General features: G+C 45.8%; 1 protein-coding gene across 1 annotated transcript in view; it reads left to right on the forward strand.

The window, feature by feature from the left end:
- Nucleotides 1-997: 997 nt before the first annotated feature.
- Nucleotides 998-20,651, forward strand: part of GALNT18 (polypeptide N-acetylgalactosaminyltransferase 18) — a 362,192-nt gene continuing 342,538 nt past the window's right edge. Inside the window, exon 1 of the mRNA XM_056851671.1 lies at nt 998-1,243. Coding sequence (XP_056707649.1) covers nt 1,015-1,243 — 229 coding nt within the window. The 5' untranslated portion in view covers nt 998-1,014. The remainder of the gene's footprint in view (nt 1,244-20,651) is intronic.

Here is a 20,651-nt window from a genome sequence, read left to right on the forward strand (position 1 = left end):
TAATTGAAAACCAATGGGATTTTTGAGCTTGCATCCTTTTTACAAGCTGGGTAATTCCGGGGCTAATACTGTTGCTCAAAGCTACACGAATATCATCCCTTGCTTCCAATCGATTTCTGGTCTCGTTCTTAATTATAAGCAAAGCAGAAAACCCTTGTTCGCATAAATAAGTTGCGGAGAAGAGCAGAAGATATCGCAAGGCGAATCCCCGAACTATAGGATATGAAATTGCTTTTTTACACCAGAGCTCTTCAAGGCAAAACCTCCCATGCATAAATGGCCGGCGTAACATCTGGAGGCACTCCAGAAAGGTTGGGCTGCAAGGAGTTTCGCCTTTTCAGTCCCGAGGGCGAGGAAACTTTCGCAAGTCACGTGAACCCCCGTCCTCACGTGGAGAGCGGCCGCCACCCAGAAGCGCCTCGGGAAGCGTGCGCGGCGGAGGGACAGACAGAGTCTGGCAGGTGGGCCTCCGAACAGCGCTCTGCCCCGCCCACCTCCCCGGCTGGGCGAATGATTGGCGAGAGTCCCAAGCGCTGGGCCGCCGCCTCCCGCGGATTGGAGGGGCGGCGCGTCAGTCGGCGGCTGCAACCCGCCCGCCTGGCCAGTGCGCCGCTTCCCCGGGCTGGCTGATGAGAGCGGGGCGGGAAGCGGCGCGGAGGGGGAAGAAAGTTTGGCCGCACTTGGGCACCTGACTCCGCATCCGAGGCTGCGGGTTCGCGGCTGCTCCGGGGACCAGTTGGCTCCACTCTGCCTTTTTAAACCCAAAACAAAGCCGGGAGCTTCCGAGCAGCAATTCTGCCCTCGCGCTTCCCTCTGGGCAGGCGAGCGATGTTCTTGGCGTGTAGGACAGTCCGCGTTTTGTATGGAAACTCCCTAACTTGATCGGCGGTCCCCCGATTTTTGGGAGAAGGGGAGGAAAGGCTATTACTATTATTTTGCTCGCCGCGGTTTCTTTTCTTTCTTTTTGGTTTTAAACCCACCGGATCGCAGAGATCTATATGGAGGGAGCCCAGAATGGTCTGCACCAGGAAAACCAAAACTTTGGTGTCCACCTGCGTGATCTTGAGCGGGATGACTAACATCATCTGCCTGCTCTACGTGGGCTGGGTGACCAACTACATCGCCACGGTCTACGTGAAGGTGCAGGAGCCCGAGAAGAAGTTGGAGGAAGACAAAGGGGACACCTGGCGGATTGTCGAGCGGCTGGACCACTTGGAGCAGGTCATCAAGCAGCACATCCAAGGTACGGCGGCTCTCTTCCCGGACGATTGCAGGGCGGCGTGGGGGGTGGGGGGTTTTGCGCGGGTGTGTTTTTGGAGGGCAATTCCTGCTGGGGTTGGTGGGGGGGGGGAGAGGAAAGGGGCCGGTTGCAGCGAAGAACCGGGCGCTTTGGTCCGTCTCCTGGGCCACACGCGAAAGTTCCTCCCCGGCCGCCCCCTCGCCGCAGCTCGTGGCCCCAGGAGCCGCCGCCTGGGCTGGGGGGGGGGGAGAGGAGGAGGGGGGGCGGCGGCCGCGTCTCCCTTCCTCGCCTTGCAGCGCCGGTTCCGGCACTTGTCGGTTGGCGCGGCTGGGGGACGCCTGGCTGGGGTGGACCCCCGCCCTCTGTTTTGGGGGGGGGGCTGGCAGGAGATCTGGGCGAGAGAGCGAGCGGCAGGGGGCTCCTGGAGGTACTTGGTAGCTTGTTTCCCCCTCTCTTTCTCCCCCTTTATCCTCTCTCTCTTACCCCTCCCTCTCTTTCCCCCTCTCTTTCTCCCCTTTCCCCCTCTCTTTCCCCACTCCCCCCTCTCTCTTCCTCCTTTCTCCCCCTTCCCCCTCTTTCCCCACTTCCCCCTCTCTCTTCCCCTTCCCCCTCTTTCTGCCCCTTCTCTCTTCCCCCCTTTCCCCTCTTCTCCCTTTCTCCCCCTTCCCCCTCTCTTTCTCCCCTGTCTCCCTTCCCCCTCTTCTCCCCCCTCCCCCCTCTTTCCCCTCTTTCCCCCCCTCTCTTCTCCCCCCTTCCCCCCGTTCCTGGAGAACCGGCGCCAGCGGAGCAGAGGGGTCGACGCCGCCGGGCCGGGCAGAGGAGCCCCGCGGCGGCCGGGCGTCGGGTCCCAGCGGCTCGGCTCGGCCCCCTTCGCCGGCAGCTCAGCGCCCGGTCGGCTTGCCGGGGAGGGAGCTGCCGGGAGCTTGTCGGTAGCTGCTGGGGGTGGGTGGGTGGGGGGCGAGCGGCCGCAGACGCCCCTCCAGCTGGGAGATGGGGGAGATGTCCGCCTTGGGTCGGGGGCGCCTTAGCAGGCTCTGTTGCTGTCCCGCTCCCCCAGGGGCTGGGCTCGGGTTGCCGCCCTCCCCCCCTCCCCAAATTCTGGCCTGGCTGGGTCTTCACGTGGGCTGGGTTCGCTTTTTTGCACGTTGCTTCTTGGAGAAAACGCCTCCCTTCCAGTAGGGAGGGCCAGCTGGAGCATAATTTGGGATAAACTCTAATTTGTGTAATGGCATTTTAATTTGATCGGCGCCTCACTGAAAGGGTTTTTTTTTTTTCCTGGATTAAAGGGAGCGTGGTTTGAATTATTTCATTACCGGGGAAACCGTTTTCTAATCTCTTTCTTTTCTCCTCCCGAAGATGGTATTTCTTTACTCGGTGTACCAAATGAATAACGAACATGTTGTTCGAGAAAGGAAGACACCCAGGAGGGGAGGGGGCTTGTGGATAAGGAAGGGTTAATATATTTTTCCCCCTTCCTAAATATGCTGTTGGGAAAAGACCTCTACACATTTTAACCTGATCCCACGCAGCTTTTCGATCCCAGTGCTTTTCCGTTGGTGGATCAAAAATGAGGCACCCTGGTCCATTTGGACAATGAAAATAAAGTGATATGGGGATGCCCATCGTGAAATCTGGAATTGTGATTTACTAGAAATCAATTCTCCTAAAATTAGCGAATAGCTGGTAAATCCATCATTGACCAACCTACGCTGTCCAGTTGCTGTCTTGCTTCCTATCCCAATCTAATAAAAGAACTTGGCTGTTTTTCTGCAGCTGGTAAACAAATCTCCTTTCTCTTGGATTTGTATTGCTTCCTGGAGGAGAGTGGTAGAGTCTTAAGTGTGCTTTTCAGTGGGAAGATGCTAAATCTCACGCTATGTATGTATGTGAACTGGCTTTCTGTGTATTATGAGTATATTTTGCCATTACAAGATTTTACCGACTTGCATGTTATGCACAAATGCATACCTATATGCTCTAGTACAATGCCTCCTTGCCTCCTCCTGCATTTTCATAGGCTGAAACGAAACAAAATAAGTAAAGCAGCATCTTTCCAGGAGAATGGGTATTGTCAGCGTCTGCCGATTGTAAACTTTCTCAATATCTTCCAGGTCTCTTTAGGATCATCATCCTAGAAACAATGTTTTTGAAACATATATACTTATGGCAATGCTATTTTGCATACCCAGGTTAGGATTTTAAAAGAAGTGTAAAAAAAAAAAACTTGGCAAAATATCCTGATTTTAAGTGGGTTTGAAGACCTCATTTCATTAGGTTTCTTTCCAGTACTTGGTCTGACATTCCATCCCCAAAGAACTGTACCAACATATTGAAAATGCAAACTCATAGATCATGATACTGTGTTTTTGCACTGGCCGACAGGAGGAGGCTTTGGTGGCAGAGTATATGTTTTCGGCACAGAAAATCTTGGATTTGAACCCTGGAGGTTCGAAGTATCTCTAGTAGCAGGGGTGGGAAAAAGCTCAGCCGCTGGTCTTAGAATAGCTGCCTCAGTGACGAGATCATCTTCCTTGAGATAAGGGCAGGAATATCTGATGCTGGATATAAGCAATAGAATCAAAATATCTGTATTGTGGCATTTGTTAGGACCAGTGTCAGGGTTTTCTCCCAAGTAACTGCGCAAAGGATTGCTCACTTAGAAGCTGAATATCCTGTGTCGTGGGCTGGGGTTCTGAACCTGCTTTTCCCCTAATGGATGGATAGGTTAGGGCTGCAGTCCTGGAACTGTGTAAGATGAAGCTGGTCTGGGGTGAGTTTACAAAGAAGCAATTAGACAGTTTTGGCCACAGTTACTCATTGGGGGTTACCGCACTTTGTATTTCCAGCAATGTATTAAGAGTTTGAAAATGTTATAAAAAACATCGCTTTAAAAGGGTTTTTGGATACCACAGCTAATAAATGGTTGGAAGATGTCTTCACAGCTAAAGGGGCCAAACAAAGTGTGAACAGTATTTTTTATAATGTTTTCAAACTCTTAATACATCGGTGGGAATACAAAGTGCGGTAACAGCCATTCTTCCTGTGGGCTCACTTCACTCAAAAGATGCTTCTCTAAGAGAACTGTGAAATTAAGTTTGAACATGAAGTGATTAGTTGAGTTTCAAGTGATTTGTCATTTTTAAAGTTTAATTAATTAAAGAGGCAAGAATTAATGTAGTGAAATAGCAAAGCTAAGAGCCCCATGGCACAGAGTGGTAAGCTGCAGTTCAAGCTCTGCTCACGACCTGAGTTCGATCCCGACGGAAGTTGGTTTCAGGTAGCCTGCTCAAGGTTGACTCAGCCTTCCATCCTTCCGAGGTTTGGAAAATGAGTCCCCAGCTTGCTGGGGGTAAAAGGAAGATGACTGGGGAAGCCACTGGCAAACCACCCCGTAAACCAAGTCTGCCTAGAAAATGTTGGGATGTGACATCACCCCATGGGTCAGGAATGACCCGGTGCTTTCACAGGGGACCTTTACCTTTTTAATAGCAAAGCTGGTGAGTTGCGAGCCACACAGTCTCTAGTTCAGATCTCATCTCAGCTGTGAATGGGCTAGCATGACAAACTACTGTCTCCTTTAATTTGCTTATATGTCATCATCATCATCATAATACTGGCCCACCTTACCAGGTTGTCATAAAGATTACTGAACTAATGTATGTGAAATATTTGAATAATGTAAAGTACTAAATAAACACTAAGCCAAACTTCTCCCTGTACAGTAAATAATTTTTTTCCGGATAGAAATATTGTTTCTAAGTATGGGAGTAACAGAGTAAAAAACTAAAGGGGTGCAGGTGAAAATATGAAGGCTTATCACTTGACCTTGTTTACAGTGCAGTCCTCAAGGGGGGGGGCAAATCAGCTTAGGAGCTGGTGTGATCCCTGTGCTGGCATTAGTGCCACTCGCAGCATGGAAATGGGCACTAATGCGGGCGCAGGGCGACTTGTGCCAGGTAGCCGTTCGGCAGTGCGAGGAAGGTACCCTGGCAGACTTCGTATCTGCAGCACCGGGGCTCTTGCTGGCGCCAAAGGAGATGCTCCTGGAGGCGGGGCTGACTTTGGTAAGCTCTATGAGCCCTTTCGCCCCGGGAACGCCCCTTTTGCCGGCGTGAACTTGCGCCTGCAAAAAAGGATGGCGTAGTCCTGTGAAACTCTATGGAGCAATTTCGCAGTGCTTGGGGAAAATCTGATTTTTTTTTTAATGCAGCCGCACCTCTGCAAGCCACTCAGGAGGTGACATGGCTGCACTGTCCCCGGGCACCCTGCAACTACCCCCATTCAGGATTGCTTTGCCCGGCACCCAAAGTAAAATTGTGTACCAATGCTGTTTAAAGTACAATACACTTTGCTAAAGGTTTTTATGTTTTTTTTCCCAGTGAGTAAATGTCAGGAGAATCTATCTGGCAGGCTCCTGCAAGGCTATCAAGCAGGAACACAACATTAGTTTGGCATGACACCGCATCTGTCAGGCTTCTGAATAGCTGCAGGCTAATGCCAAAGAGATCCAGAGTTTGAGAATGCAAGCATAACTTTCCAGATAATTTTGGAGGTTATCTGTGTTTTGACAGAGCAAATTCAGTAACACCATAGCTGGAAGTAGAGAGCCAGCGTGGTGTAGTGGTTAAGGTGTCGGAGTAGGACCTGGGAAACCCAGGTTCAAATCCCCCACTCGCGCCACGGAAGCTTACTGGGTGACCTCGGGCCAGTCACACACTCTCAGCCCTGACCCTGGCTAGCGTTTGGAATATCAGGGTTGTGACATGGAGGCAGGCAATGGCAAACCACCTCCAAACACCCTTTGCCTTGAAAACCCTATGGAGTCACCATAAGTCAGCTGTGATTTGATAGCAAAAAAAGAAAAAGAAAAGCTGGACGGGGCCTGAAAACTGCTGTGGATAGGGTTGCCAGGTCCCTCTTTGCCACTGGCGGGTGGTTTTTGGAGCGGAGCCTGAGGAGGGGGGGGTTTGGGGAGGGGCTTCAATGCAATAGAGTCCAATTGCCAAAGTGGCCATTTTTCTCCAGGGGAACTGATCTCTTTTGACTGGCGATCAGTTGTAATAACAGGATATCTCCAGATAGTACCTGGAGGTTGGCAACCAGCAAAACAGAGGCCTGAGCGCACAACAGCATGGTCTGCCGATATAAATATAACCAATCTGCTTGGCAACAGGAGCAAAATCAGAAAATCAAGATTTTCCTGTACAGCAGCAACAGACTTCTGATGAAGCTAATGTAATTAGCGAAACAAGAATAAGATTTGCAAGACCTTGTAAACTTGCATGGATTGTCGCAACTTGTATAAATTGTTTTGTTGTATAACTGCAATAATTTCATAGAATCATAGAGTTGGAAGGGACCACCAGGGTCATCTAGTCCAGGAAACTCACAACTACCTCCCCTACACACACCCAGTGCCCACAAGATGGCCAAGATGCCCCCCCTCCCATGAACTGCCCAAGTTCATAGAATCAGCATTGCTGACAGATGGCCATCTAGCTTCTGCTTAAAAACCTCCAGGGAAGGAGAGCTTACCACCTCCCGAGGAAGCCTGTTCCACTGAGGAACCGCTCTAACTGTTAGAAAATTCTTCTAATGTCTAGATGGAAACTCTTCTGATTTAATTTTAACCCGTTGGTTCTGGTCCGACCTTCTAGGGCAACAGAAAACAACTCGGCACCATCTTCTATATGACAGCCCTTCAAGTACTTGAAGATGGTTATCATATCCCTTCTCAGTTTTCTCCTCTTCAGGCTAAACATACCCAGCTCCTTCAACCTTTCCTCATAGGATTTGGTCTCCAGACCCCTCACCATCTTTGTTGCCCTCCTCTGGACACGTTCCAGCTTATCTACATCTTTCTTAAATTGTGGTGGAAATTTGTTGGAAATCACATTTTTGAAACCACATAAACCATTATATCCAGTGCACCAGCGGTACTTTATGTATATCTGAGTACCTGGAGGTTGGCAACCCTAGTTGTGGAGCAGGATGCCACTGCAACCCCTGTTATTGCAGTTTGTGGCTAAAGAATGGCCACCTGCTATGTCGCATCCCAGAGACTGGGGTATGAGTGAGTATCAGCAAGAGGAGAGAGTGCCTTGTGTGTCTCCAGGATGAAATGAAGTGGGTACAACATGGGATGACGATGTAATAAAATAGAAATCAATTTGTACCAGGGGAGGAAGTACAGGCATTAAGCTGCCCGTGCTTTATACTGCATCAGAACATTAAGTTCTGACTGGCAACAGCTCTCCAGGGTCTCAGGCACAAATCTGTAATATCGCCTGATGTGCAAACCTTTTAACTGGAGATGCTGGGGAGTGGATTGAACCTGGGACTTCCTGCATACATCCAAATGCTTTACCACTGAGCCACAGCCCTTCCCACTAAGTACAATACAGGAACAAAGATAAATAATAAAACACTCAGTAGCCTCTAGCATGCATAGGTATTTAAAAAGCATTAGACCAGTTTTTGGAAGGTAGTTCTTAATGGCAACACTAGCCGTAGAACCCAAAAATGGGATCTGTGTTCAGAGATGCAGCATGCCTCCAAACATTTCATTTTGGAAACAGAGGATGGCCATATTTCTTTGTGTGTGAGCTTTCCTGGCATACTGGTCTGGCCATGGTTTGAAATAGCTGGACTCATGTTATCCAATGAGTGAGTTCTTGTATGCATAAACACAGGCTGCCTTATACTGAATCAGACCCTTGCTCCATCAAAGTCAGTATTGTCTCCTCAGACCGGCAGTGGCTCTCCAGGGTCTCAGGCAGGGGTCTTTTCACATCACCTACTTGCCCAGTCCCTTTAACTGGAGGTGCCTGGGATTGAATCTGAGACCTTCTGCGTGCCAAGCAGATGCTCTACCACTGAGCCACGGCCCCTCCCCAAAAAGAAATCAATTTGTACCAGGGGAGGAAGTACAGGCATTAAGCTGCCTGTGATGCTCTGGTATATGATCCTGTTGACCAATGCAGAGGGACAGCACAGAAACAAGGAGATCAGTGGCGGGGAATGTATCTGAAACTCCAAGAACCATATGTGCAAACATTTAAAAGAAGCTATACTTAGATACTAATAAAAAGTCACATACTTATGACAAAAAAGGGCCCAAATCCAGTTATCCATAAAATAATAGATCCAATGCCTGTTGATGAATAACAAAGTAAATTCGTTCTCTGTGACTGCGGTGCCAGATTAATAGGCATTTACTACTAGCTGAAGGCCTGTCAAATTGGAGGGTGGTGGTGGGAGGGAATGCCAGACTTGCCCCCAACTTCACATATCACACCTGTAGAACCATCCTAAGCAGAGTTACACCCTTCCTAGCCCATTGACTTCCATGGATTCAGAAGGCTGTAACTGTTTAGGATGACACCATTAATTCTCTGCTTTTTCCATCCTCACTCTCCTATCCATTATCTTTATTTATTTGTTATTTACAGTCTGCCATTCTCACTCAGACTCATAGAATCATAGAGTTGGAAGGGACCACCAGGGTCATCTAGTCCAGCCCCCTGCATAATGCAGGAAATTCACAACTACCTCCCCCACACACCCCACTACATGCCCAGAAGATGGCCAAGGTGCGTTCCCTCTCATCATCTGCTTAAGGTTATAGGATCAGCATTGTTGACAGATGGCCATCTAACCTCTTCTTAAAAACCTCCAGGGAAAGAGAGCTCACCACCTCCCGAGGAAGCCTGTTCCACTGAAAAACCACTCTAACTGTTAGAAAATTCTTCCTAATGACTCTAGACGGAAACTCTTTTGATTTAATTTCAACCCGTTGTTTCTGGTCCGACCTTCTGGGGCAACAGAAAACAACTCTGCACCCTCCTCTATGTGACAGCCCTTCAAGTACTTGAAGATGGCTATCATATCCCCTCTCAGTCTTTTCCTCTTCAGGCTAAACATACCCAGCTCCTTCAACCTTTCCTCACAGGACATCCAGTAAGCAATGCAGTAGGATTAGGATCGTAACCAAACTGAAACAAAGCATATGTATTATTAGACATTGAGTGGCAAACCTTGTCCTCATCAGCGTGCAGGGTCTGCTCCCCATCAGAGCTTGGTATTCATCCAGCGCTCGGAGCCCTACCATCCTACTTCTCCCATTTAACTTCTCCACATCTACGAAGGGCCTTCATGTTAGCGCGCCTGAACATCTTCCCGTCGGAAGTCCTTTGAGGCAGATTTAAGATCATCCCTATCTGCGATCAGACTTGCCCATGTTTGCAGAACCTACCAGAGACAATGATCCACGTGCTGCTCCACTGTGTCTATTATGAGCCTCTATGGGAAGCTCATATTGAACTGCTGATAAAATATATCTTATATCTCTCTCTGCAAAAGACAAAGTGGCTTTTCTTTTGGCTGACCGGCATTCTTGTACCACGGAGAAGGTAGCAAAGTTTTTTTTAGCTGCCAGGAGAATTCGAGAAACTAAGCGGAATTTACCTGATAGCTACCATGAATGCATTTTATTAGTACCATAAGGGGTCGCCATAAGTCGGCTGCGACTTGACGGCACTTTATACACACACACACATTTTTATACATTAGATATCCATTTTATACGATTGTCGTTGTAACCAATATGCCCATAAAGGTATTGATTGATTGAGAGAGTACAAACTGTAAACAGTAGTATAGACTACAGTACCTATCCCTTTATTAAAGTATCTTTCTGAACGAATTTGTTTCAGTGCAGTCCTCCTGTGCAAAAATGTCCTCCTGAATAATTCAGTTCTGCATAGTTTGCAGAATGCCAGGAGAGTGGGAGCCCTCCTCACCTCATCTGGCGGGCCATTCTATAGGGTGGGGGCCGCAACAGTGAGATACTCAAGCAGGAAGTTGTGGGGGGGGGGTACCATGGGATGCTTGAAATGGCTGTTATGCATAAAGGCAACTATATGATGCCCTATCCTAACAGCACAGAGCAGTTTACAAAAGTTTTATCAAAGAGATCATTGCCCTCAAAGGACTCATGAAACTCTATTATATAAGGTAGCTCTTGTGTACAAAACCTGGACTTTGACCTAGATGCAATGATGTGTTTTCTGTGGCGGTCTTCTAACACACCATATTTTTAGCAGAGACGATCGGTCCCACAATAGGTATAAAAAAATCTTCAAGGGGCTATTTTTCAAATCCAGGGCTAATCCGGAAAAATCCAAACACTTTAAATACCAGTAACGTCTGCACGTGCAAAAAGGAACCGTACAGTTCCTTGTTGACTGAGATCTTGTGAAGTGGGGATGGTAGAAAAAGTGGAAGAAGAGGATAGAAAGGAGGAAGGGGGACAGATTGCAGGTACTGTCATAGGGGAATGAAGAAGATGGGGGGGAGTGGCATGTGGAGATGAAGGGGAAAGGAAGAGGAGCATGATGGAGGTGGAAATGAAGGCAGCAGATATGGCCAGGTGTAGAGGCGAGAAAAAGGAAAAGTTCGAACAAGGGGCAAGGGTGGTAAAAGCAGCATGGTTCAGAGAGGGAGTAGAATCCGCACCCCTCTCCTCTGAGCCTTCAGAATGTATATACATCTGGGGTCAATCGATTCCAGCCTTTGGTCTGTCATTTTTAAAGTATTTGTTAATATTGTATGAGCCCCGTGGGGCAGAGTGGTAAGCTTCAGTACTGCAGTCCAAGCTCTTCTGACGACCTGGGTTCGATCCCTATGGAAGTCGGTTTCAGGTAGCCTGCTCAAGGTTGACTCAGCCTTCCATCCTTCCGAGGTCGGTCAAATGAGTACCCAGCTTGCTGGGGGTAAAAGGAAGATGACTCGGGAAGGCACTGGCAAACCACCCTGCAAACAAAGTCTGCCTAGAAAACGTCTGGATGTGATGTCACCCCATGGGTCAGGAATGACCCGGTGCTTGCACAGGGGACCTTGACCATTGATTTGTTAATATATGAGCACATCTGAATCTTGAAATGGCTGTTCTCACATGAGGTCCCATAGCCTTTTCCTGTTTCTTTCTCTCCTTCCTGCCCACCAGCCAACCTGCCTTCATCTCCCACCCCCCAGTTTTCCGTCTTTCCCTCCACTGGCAGCCTCTTCCTGGGAAAACTGTGGCTCAGTTGCGTGGTGTCAGCTGCTGGCCCAGGCCTAGTTGTACTGGGGGAAACGCGCAAGCCTTTCCAGGGACACCTTATTTCCCCCTGTATCCTCCTCAGCACACTATGCCCTTTCCTCCTCCTCCTGGCAACCTCCATATCTTCACCTTTTCCTGTTTGCTTCTCCACCCACCAGTAGGGTTGCCAGGTCCCTCTTTGCCACTAGCGGGAGATTTTTGGGGCAGGGGTTTGGGGAGGGGAGGGTGCCATTGAATCCAATTGCCAAAGCAGCCATTTTCTCCAGGTGAACTGATCTCTATCGGCTGGAGATCAGTTGAATAGTGGGAGATCTCCAGCTACTACCTGGAGGTTGGCAACCCTACCCACCAACTTACCTACATTTCATCTGCCCTCCATCTGTGGCTATAGTTTTTATTTGTTTCATTTATTCCCTGCCTTTCTGTTCAACGGGGACCCAAAGCAGCTTACATTGTTTTCTTTTCCTCCATTTTATCCTTAGAACAACCCCGTGAGGAAAGTTAGGCAGAGAACGTGTAACCTGCCCAAGGTCACCTGGGGAGCTTACAACGTAAGAAGATAAGAAAGGCCATACTGGAACAAGCCAAGGTCCATCAAGTCCAGCAGTCTGTTCACACGGTGGCCAGCCAGGTGCCTCTAGGAAGCCCACAAACAAGCTTTTATGGGACATTGGGGGTTTGCATCTGGGTCTTCCAGATCCTACTCTGAAACTCTAACCACTACAATACACTGGCTTTTTGTGGGGTGGGGGAGGTACTGTTGAACAGTAACAAGCAGCTGGCCAGGGTGAATCATGCAAGTTGCACGATAACAAATCACCTGGCTCCGATGGGCCCTCCCTCAAAGGCCAAAACTTTTTAAGGTTTCAGATTTTTCTGCAAACTTGGGGCGTTTTTCAGGTTTGTAGAAAGACTTGCCTTGTTGGTTTATGGCTCAAGACTTTAAGGATCCACCGATTTGGCCATGTTGAGAGTTAGATATGTTGATGTACCCAGCAATAAAGGTAAGAATACTATTCTGAGGTATGTAAATAGCAACTTGAATTTCTTATTTAGGAGTCATACTTGCTAAACCAAAAATTGGTTCACTTTAGTAAGTTATAACTTCCGTTTTCTGTAGAATCTGCAAATAGGTTGGCATTGATGGGGTTTTTGTGTACATAGAGAGATGACAGATGAAATTGATAGCACTTGCATCTATGAAATAATTGTGTTGGTCTTGTATTTCACTGAGTTGAATTATCGGACCATGTACCAAGGTTAATGCAAACTGTATTAAATGAAATGTCAATAATTTCTAATACAGAACTAGAAATTTAATTCAAAATGCCGGCATTTTCACGAAGGGCTTTTCGCTCTACTGTTAAATACAACGGAGCGTAGTCATTAAGAAAAGCATGTTGTTAACAAGTTTTATATAGGCAAATTAACAATACATCATGCTTGTCTTTTGTTAGCAGTGGCTGTGAAGGAAAAGTTAGTGAAATAAACATGTCATCGTCTCTGAGATTGCATCAGTGCGTTGGATCAGACAAAATGTGAGCTGAAAGGAAAATGTGCTTAGAGCAGTTCTGCTTGCGCAAGCAGTTGTGCACCACATAGCACTTTAGTATAATTTTAGTGGTGTGTATATATAGAGGAGCCCTGTGGCGCATAGTGTTAAGCTGCAGTACTGCAGTCAAAAGCTCTGCTCATGACCTGAGTTCGATTCCGACGGAAGTTGGTTTCAGGTAGCCGCTCCAGGTTGACTCAGCCTTCCATCTTTCCGAGGTTGGTGAAATGAGTACCCAGCTTGCTAGGGGTAAAGGGAAGATGACTGGGGAAGGCACTGGCAAACCGCCCTGCAAACAAAGTCTGCCTTGGAAATGTCAGGATGTGACATCACCCCACGGGTCAGGAATGACCCAGTGCTTGCACAGGGGACCTTTACCTTTATATATAGAGGAACGGGATGAACAGTGACAGGTTCACATGGTTTCATTTGATTTGATTTGGAAATGGTGTCAAATACCTTGTGGTATATCTCATGCATGTGAAAAAAAATAGTGGGGATAAAGTCATTTTCACTTGGTGCAAGTTGGCAACAAGAAGTAACATTGGCATTTCTACTTGGATTATTGTACACACGGAAATCTCGGGTGGGATCTGCATTGCTTCCTGAACAGCTCAGGAACTATCGTCAGAAATTAAATTGTTCCCAGCTTCCTGGAAACCGCCCCACTGTCTTTGTTTCTTTGCCTTCCATTGTCATGCAGTGTTATGCCTGTACCTTGAGAAGTTTTATCTTTCATCAGAGGTTCCAAGACCTCAAATGATGACTACTTAGTTGCAGCTTTCATAAATAGGGATGATTTGTGAATAATAGAGACAAGTTGAATTTCTGGAAATTCTAAAGCTACAGCTCTGCTGGCAGTCTCTTTCCCCCCTATTGTTTGGATACGTGTATGGAATATAGTCTGGGGCATGATCCACTTTTAAGACTCTTTTATTTCTGTGGGAGAGAGAACCACATGCTTAAACCTCTGGCTGTTAAAATTGAAGTTACTTAAAAATGCTTAACTTTGTCTGAACCCTGTCCTTATGTATTCCAAACTTTATTTCCTGTTTTAAAAGCATGAAATACATTGTGTAACATGTAGCTTAATTCTCTGTGTGCTTGCTTAAAAATATATCCCATCTCAGTTAAACTACAGGATTCCTGCCTTAGCAGCACTGTGATTAGTATTTTGGGTACATTTAGTGATCAATCCTAAGCAGGTTAGGGTTGCCAACCTCCAGGTAATAGCTGGAGATCTCCTGCTATTACAACTGATCTCCAGCCGATAGAGATCAGTTCACCTGGAGAAAATGGCTGCTTTGGCAATTGAACTCTATGGAATTGAAGTTCCTCCCCTCCCCAAACCCTGTCCTTCTCAGGCTCTGCCCCCAAAACCTCCTGCCGGTGGCGAAGAGGGACCTGGCAACCCTAAAGCAGGAATAGAAGTCCCATTTTATTCACTGCATCTTTCTCCCAGTAAAGTGTCCTTTGGGTTACAGCCATAATAAACTAAAAAGTCTGTGCTCTGTATTCAAACCATAACTACCAGCTGGTAGAAATGGAGCTATAAGCTTCAGTGCACTAAGGTACCTTTTTGTTAGTTTGTAAATGAAATTGAAAACAAGATGAAAGTCAAACCTAATACCTAATTTACCACCAGGGTTGCTGTGAGGATGAAATAAAGGAAAGGAGAATGATGTAAGCTCCCATTGAAGGAAAAGGTGAGGTATAAATAAATAAATTCACAATATACTGTACATAGCTGCACAGTATAGAATCATAGAGTTGGAAGGGACCACCAGGATCATCTAGTCCAACCCCCTGCACAATGCAGGAAATTCACAACTACCTCCCCCCGCCCCACATCTCTAGTGACCAGAAGATGGCCAAGATGCCTTCCCTCTCATCATCTGCCTAAGGTCACAGAATCAGCATTGTATATTAGTTATCTTAAAAAGGGGTCCTCATACACAAGGGTTGAGGACCACTGCTTGGGATCAAGGAACAGTCGACATAAGCCAAAGTAAGCAAGCCATCACAAAACTGTTTGCCAGGTGTCAGTAAATTAGTTTGCTTTTGGGGAGAAAGGTGACATATTTGATTTAAGTACACTGCTGTATTTTTGTTTTCGCTTTTTATTGTTGTTTTTACTGGTGTTGTATGGGTCCTTGCACTGCTCTGTTGTTTTGTGCTGGCCAGTGGCCGTAACAGTAAATGTAAATGATTTAAGTACAACAGCAGAGCCAGCTGACTTTGAAAACTGGGTTTCAGTTGCAGAACAGTCTTCATCTGATACAACGTAAGATCGGTTAAAGTCATTCATGACTGGATCAAGTCTTTGCTTGAAAGCAGGTTTTACAGGTTGCCTTCCCCAGAGTGCATCCACAAGTTTTTTTTTTTAATTACTATTCGTTGTAAAATAAAAACACTCTTTAAGGGGATCTGACTTTATAAATATGGCTTTCTGTTTGCCACACTTGCTGCGGGCCAGAGAGTATCAACAGCTAGTAGCAGAAAGAGGGACTGCCGTACCCTCCCTGCTGCAGTCATTCAACATCCTCAGTTTTCAGTATCAGAGAGAAAACCAAGCCTTTTGTTTATCTTTTGTATTGGGTTGGCGCAATTTTTTTATGTAACGCTGATTGCTATCCATACCGAGCGTACAAAAGAAAAAGTAAGATTATCAATGAGGCTGAAATGTCTTATTAGTGACTTTGCTGAAACCTTGACATTCAAAGAGCAACAAGCAAACTTAATTGCCAAGCCCACCAGGATAGCTTACATTGTGCTCTGGGGATTGCAAAGGACGCACCTGATCAGTGGAAAAACGATACAGCAGCGTGTTATTTTCTGAGTAGCACCATGACCAGAGTTACTCTCAGACAGGTAGTCCATTTCGACTTCAAAGCATGCTTAGGCTTTCAATGCGTACTGTCCCTTTAACCGCACACGAGGCCTCCTTTATGAATCATCTGTCTGTAATGAATCACCTGGCCTCAGTTCCATGGAGGACACACATTCTTTGCGGTGTTTCGTCCCGTTCGTCAAGTCGTGACTTGACTTGACAACAATCCCAGCGCAGAAAGAATTTTTTCTCTCTCCCTCTTGTAGCCCAGCAGAGTCCTTCGGGCTCTCCTCGCGCACGATAAGAGTGGCACACCTGTACAGTTCAGGTTATAACACCCACCTCTTAAAGATCAGCCAGTCTGCAAACGCTTGGGTGTTATTAAGTAAAGCTCAGTGCAACTTCCCAAAATTTCTTGCTTCGGGGATTTTGGCATCTAGGTGCATATGCATCGTCAAGATGATTTTTAAAAATTATATTTTCATCATGCCCTTCCAAGTAGCTACGGGCAATGTACCGCATTTTATCCTCCTCTGTTTTATGCTCACAGCTTCAAGAGGTAGATTAGCTGAGGAGGAGTTAATGGCATAGGGTCTCTCAACAAGTGACTTACCAGAGTGGGGCCTTGACATTCTCTCTCCCCCCTCAATCTCACTCTGTTACTTCGACCAGAGTAATTGTTGTAATATGCTTTTATAAATAGGGCTGCCAGTTGGCCTAATAATAATATTAATTAAAAAAATGAGCCCTGGCCTTCTCTTGCTTTTTAAAATACTTGGCATAAAGAAATAAGCAGGTGGAGCTTTTCATGGCATCAAATTAAACCTTATCCCCTTACTAATTGGTGTAGATCAAAGTACTATTAAAGGGACAGTAGCAGACCAACTCTAGTTAAACCCCTGGTTTTTTACATGCATTTAGAGAATGTTTCCTGTTCATTCAGTGCAGATTCATGTAGACAGATTTATTACCATTTGGGACATAGCTACACTGTGGATTTTAAACAATTTAAGAGTAGATATACTTTGATGGCTTCTCCTTGGGATGCCTGGAAATTGTCTACTAAGGTTGTTTATGCATGGGTACTCTCACTCACGTTCACCCCCCATCTGTCTTGGTTGTTCCTTGGAGTTATGCATGAGTTTTCCCTCCATTAGAGATGACTTCGCTGCCAGCCCTAACAAATCCTGGACCTTCCCGTTCCTCTGTTAACCCGATTTTCCCCTCTACCCTGAGCTCAGCCCAAGTGAAATCTCCGTGCATAAAGCAAAGTGTGGGACATGCAAGCTTAGTTTCGCTCACAGCCAATTACAAAGCAGTATGTCCAGAGATGGGGATTCAAATACTTATCCCTCCCTTCTTTTCAGATTGCTCCTTTTTTTTTTATGTTCTTAAAATGCTTTTTTATGTGGGTTGGTGGGGGGAGGGAACTTTTCTCTCACTACAGCCTATTACAAAGCAGCATTTCAAGGGGCAGGGAGTCAAATACTTCTTGGTTTGAGCTTGGAGACTGCTGGTGCATAGACTCCCAACAGGAAAGTGTGGGTCCAGTGAGCAACGAACCACAGGTAAAACTCCCATGCATAAACAATTTAAGAGCCCTTTCCTGTATTACTTCAGTGACATGGAACTTTCTGCAGAGAGGGTTTTTTTGTATGCTACGTTATCTTAAGGTAGTGTAGGGATGCACAGGAGGAAGCTTCTTTCCTGCATCAGCACCTTGGAGGAAAGATGCCTTAGAAGCTCACGCACATTGGAATTTTCAAAGGGTAGCCATGTTGATCTGTAATATAACACGTAGATTCGACTTCAGTAGCACCTCAGAGACAAGATTTTCAGTGTGTAAGCTTTCAAGAGCCAAAGCTCCTTTCGGTGTATGACAAAGGGAATTTTGACTCTCGAAAGCTTATAACCCTGAAAATCTTTTCAGTCTCCAAGGTGCTACTGGATTCGAACCTAGCCAGAATTTTTAACACTCAGTATATTATTTATGTAAAACATTGTCATGCTGCCTTTCCACCCAAATATAATTTCCAAGGTGGTGAACATCAATACATTAAAATGTTTCAACGTTAAAACATTAAAAATGAAGGATATATAAAATAATTCAATTAAAACATTTAAGCACACAACACCAAAACCAGGGAGGAAGGCCGATAATAGTTACTGGGGGTATGCCAAACAAAACGAAAAAGTCTGAACCTGCTTGTGAAATGGCAATGGTAGAGGGAGACTGATGAATTTTCCTGGGGAAAGAGTGCCAATGTTTTGGTGCCATGACCAAGAAGGCCCTTTCCCGGGTTGTCACCTGCCTAGCCTCAGATGGCAGAGCACCCAAACCAGAGCCTCTGAAGATGACCTGAGTGGACAGATTCATACTGGAGATGGTAGTTCTTAGGGTATGCAGGCCTCAAGCCATATAGGGTTTTAAAGATCAATACCAGTGCCTTGAATTGGGCCTGGAAGCAAATTGGAAGCCAGTGTAGATGGAACAAGACAAAAATATGGTTCCTACAACCCACTCCAATTAACATTCTGCCTGCAGGCATTATGCACCAACTGTAGCTTCTGGACAGCCTTCAAGGGCAGTCTCATGTAGAGCTCATTGTAATAATCTAATCTAGATATTACCAGGGCATGCACCACAGTGGCACGATCTCCTCCCAAGAACGGTTGGAGTTGTCTCAGCAGTCAAAGCGGGTGAAAGGCACCTACTTATCCAGCAGGCCTGGGTGCAGGAACACCCCCAAGCTATGAACCTGTATCCTTAGGGAAGTGCAGCTGCATCCAGAACAGGAGACATACCAGTGGGATACAGTTTATTTACGTCATGTACAGTCTGCCTTTCCTGCTGAGAGGAAAGGAGCTGGTATTCTACCAGTTCCCAAAAGGCATATTTGGAAGTTATTTTCCAGATTACTGATAGCTTCTGTATAAGGTTGCCAACTGCCTGTAGAAAAAATGTCCTGTCCCTTTAATAGATGTTTAATAATATGTTATTTACTCCATGTCAGGAAAAGCTTCAGCTGCCTTTTTTGCACACATTACGGGCAAAAACGCATGGTGGCTTTAGCCTCCTTTATTCCCTGTTTCAGCCAGAATTCAGTAAGGATCGAACGCACGTTCGGCGAAACGCATGTGTTCGATCCTGGCTAAATCCTGGCTGAAACGGAATAAAGGAGGCTAAAGCGACCATGCGTTTTCACCCTACATCTCAGTTAAAGGGACAGGCCATTTTTTCCAGGCCTGATGGCAATCCTAATCTGATGCATGTTAATAAAAGAGGTTCTGCCACTCCAATTTATAGTTGCATGTGGCTCCATAGCATGCTTTGAGGCTTCAGCCCTTCCCATTACAGGATCCCTTGTGATGTCTCTTCAGTTTACAGGTGAGGCATCAAATGTTTGATTGTTCTCTCTCATTAAAAAAAAAAAAACCTCTTCAAAACTTATGTGTTTTGGAGACATGCTAATTCTGTATTTGTTTGGACAGAGATGGTATTTAAATATGACTTAATGCCCACAGCCAATATTTGCCTTTCCCCCTAATTCTCCATTAGCTCTTCTAGACTCCCCTGGCATGAATGGGGAATCTTCAATGCTAGCAAAAATGCCTTTTGGCTTAGTTTTCTATACTGAACACTTGGGAAGGTCCAGAGAGCGTTTTCTTGATTTTGAAAGGATTGCTGCAGGAAAGGTTCATAATGCCCATTTCAATGCCAAATCATATGGTATGAAAACCATTTCCAATTTTCCTGTCGGCTAATAGGCTTATCTCCACTAGTTCATATGAGGCGAGGATTGAGATTCCTATAACAATAATAGTAAAATGTGTAAAATCCTGACTTGAAAGTGTGTCTGCCAAGGCAAATCTGAGGAGGAAAGCACGAGGAAGAAAGGGGGAGAGGAGACAAAAGGAAGCAGTGAGCATTTTATGACCATCTGGGTTACTAGAAATATTCCTTGCTGTTTGTAAAGAGCTGAGAAACAGATTTTGGTTTTTACTATTTTTTCCCTTTATGAAAACTTCATAGATTGCGAAACGTACTTTTAAAATTTTTGACCGCAAAGCCAAAAAAAGTATTTGAAGAAAAATAGTAAAAAATGTACTCTGAAACAGTGTGTAGTCTTTTCAGAGTTTGCCTATTCAATACTTATCTTTAGCTAATAATCGGTCTGTCGGTCAAAGTGAAGACTATTTAACAGCTCTTTAACTCGCTTCAATCTCATTTTTGTTCATGTGATACAAGTCCTTAGGCCAAAAGGGTTGAAAGCAAGCAACTGAAGGGATCCTATCATGTCTGATTCACCTTGTGGTTACGTAAATAGTTCTGTCCTGGACCTTATACAAGTATGACATGGATAAGCTTTTACTTTTGAGCCACCATGGATGTAAACAAAAAGTAAAGGGATTCCCTGCCTGAGGAAACAAGTCCTGGTGAATGGTTATATTACCATTAATCCTGGTATTGTCATAGATGAAGCCACTTGCTTTTTCCAGCTTTGAGTTGGAATGGTGTGTAGAGAAAGAAGATGTAGGGGTTGATCCTCACTTTTATCCCATTTAGGACTTTGGAATTCAGGGCTCTGCAAATACGGTTGCCAGGTCACGAGTGCTGACCATAAATTTAAGGAAGCCAGCAGGGAGAGCTTGTAGCATAGCATACCATAGGAGAAACGATGTTTATGTGGGGTGTATGTGTGTGTGAGGTAGTGATAGAGCACATGCCAAGAGGTCCTTGAGTCAATCTCTGGCACCTATTAAAGATAACAAATGAGTACCATTTATTATTTTATTTACACCTAGGCTTTTATTTGCTTGGGAACTCAAACATTTATTCCACAATCTCCCATTCAGGCACTCACCAAACCCAGACTGATTTGGCTTCAGCAGGATAACTGCATCACATCCCTTCAGACCATGTCCT

This window comes from Euleptes europaea, chromosome 6 (assembly GCF_029931775.1).
Source record: "Euleptes europaea isolate rEulEur1 chromosome 6, rEulEur1.hap1, whole genome shotgun sequence".
In the NCBI taxonomy this organism is placed as follows: domain Eukaryota; kingdom Metazoa; phylum Chordata; class Lepidosauria; order Squamata; family Sphaerodactylidae; genus Euleptes; species Euleptes europaea.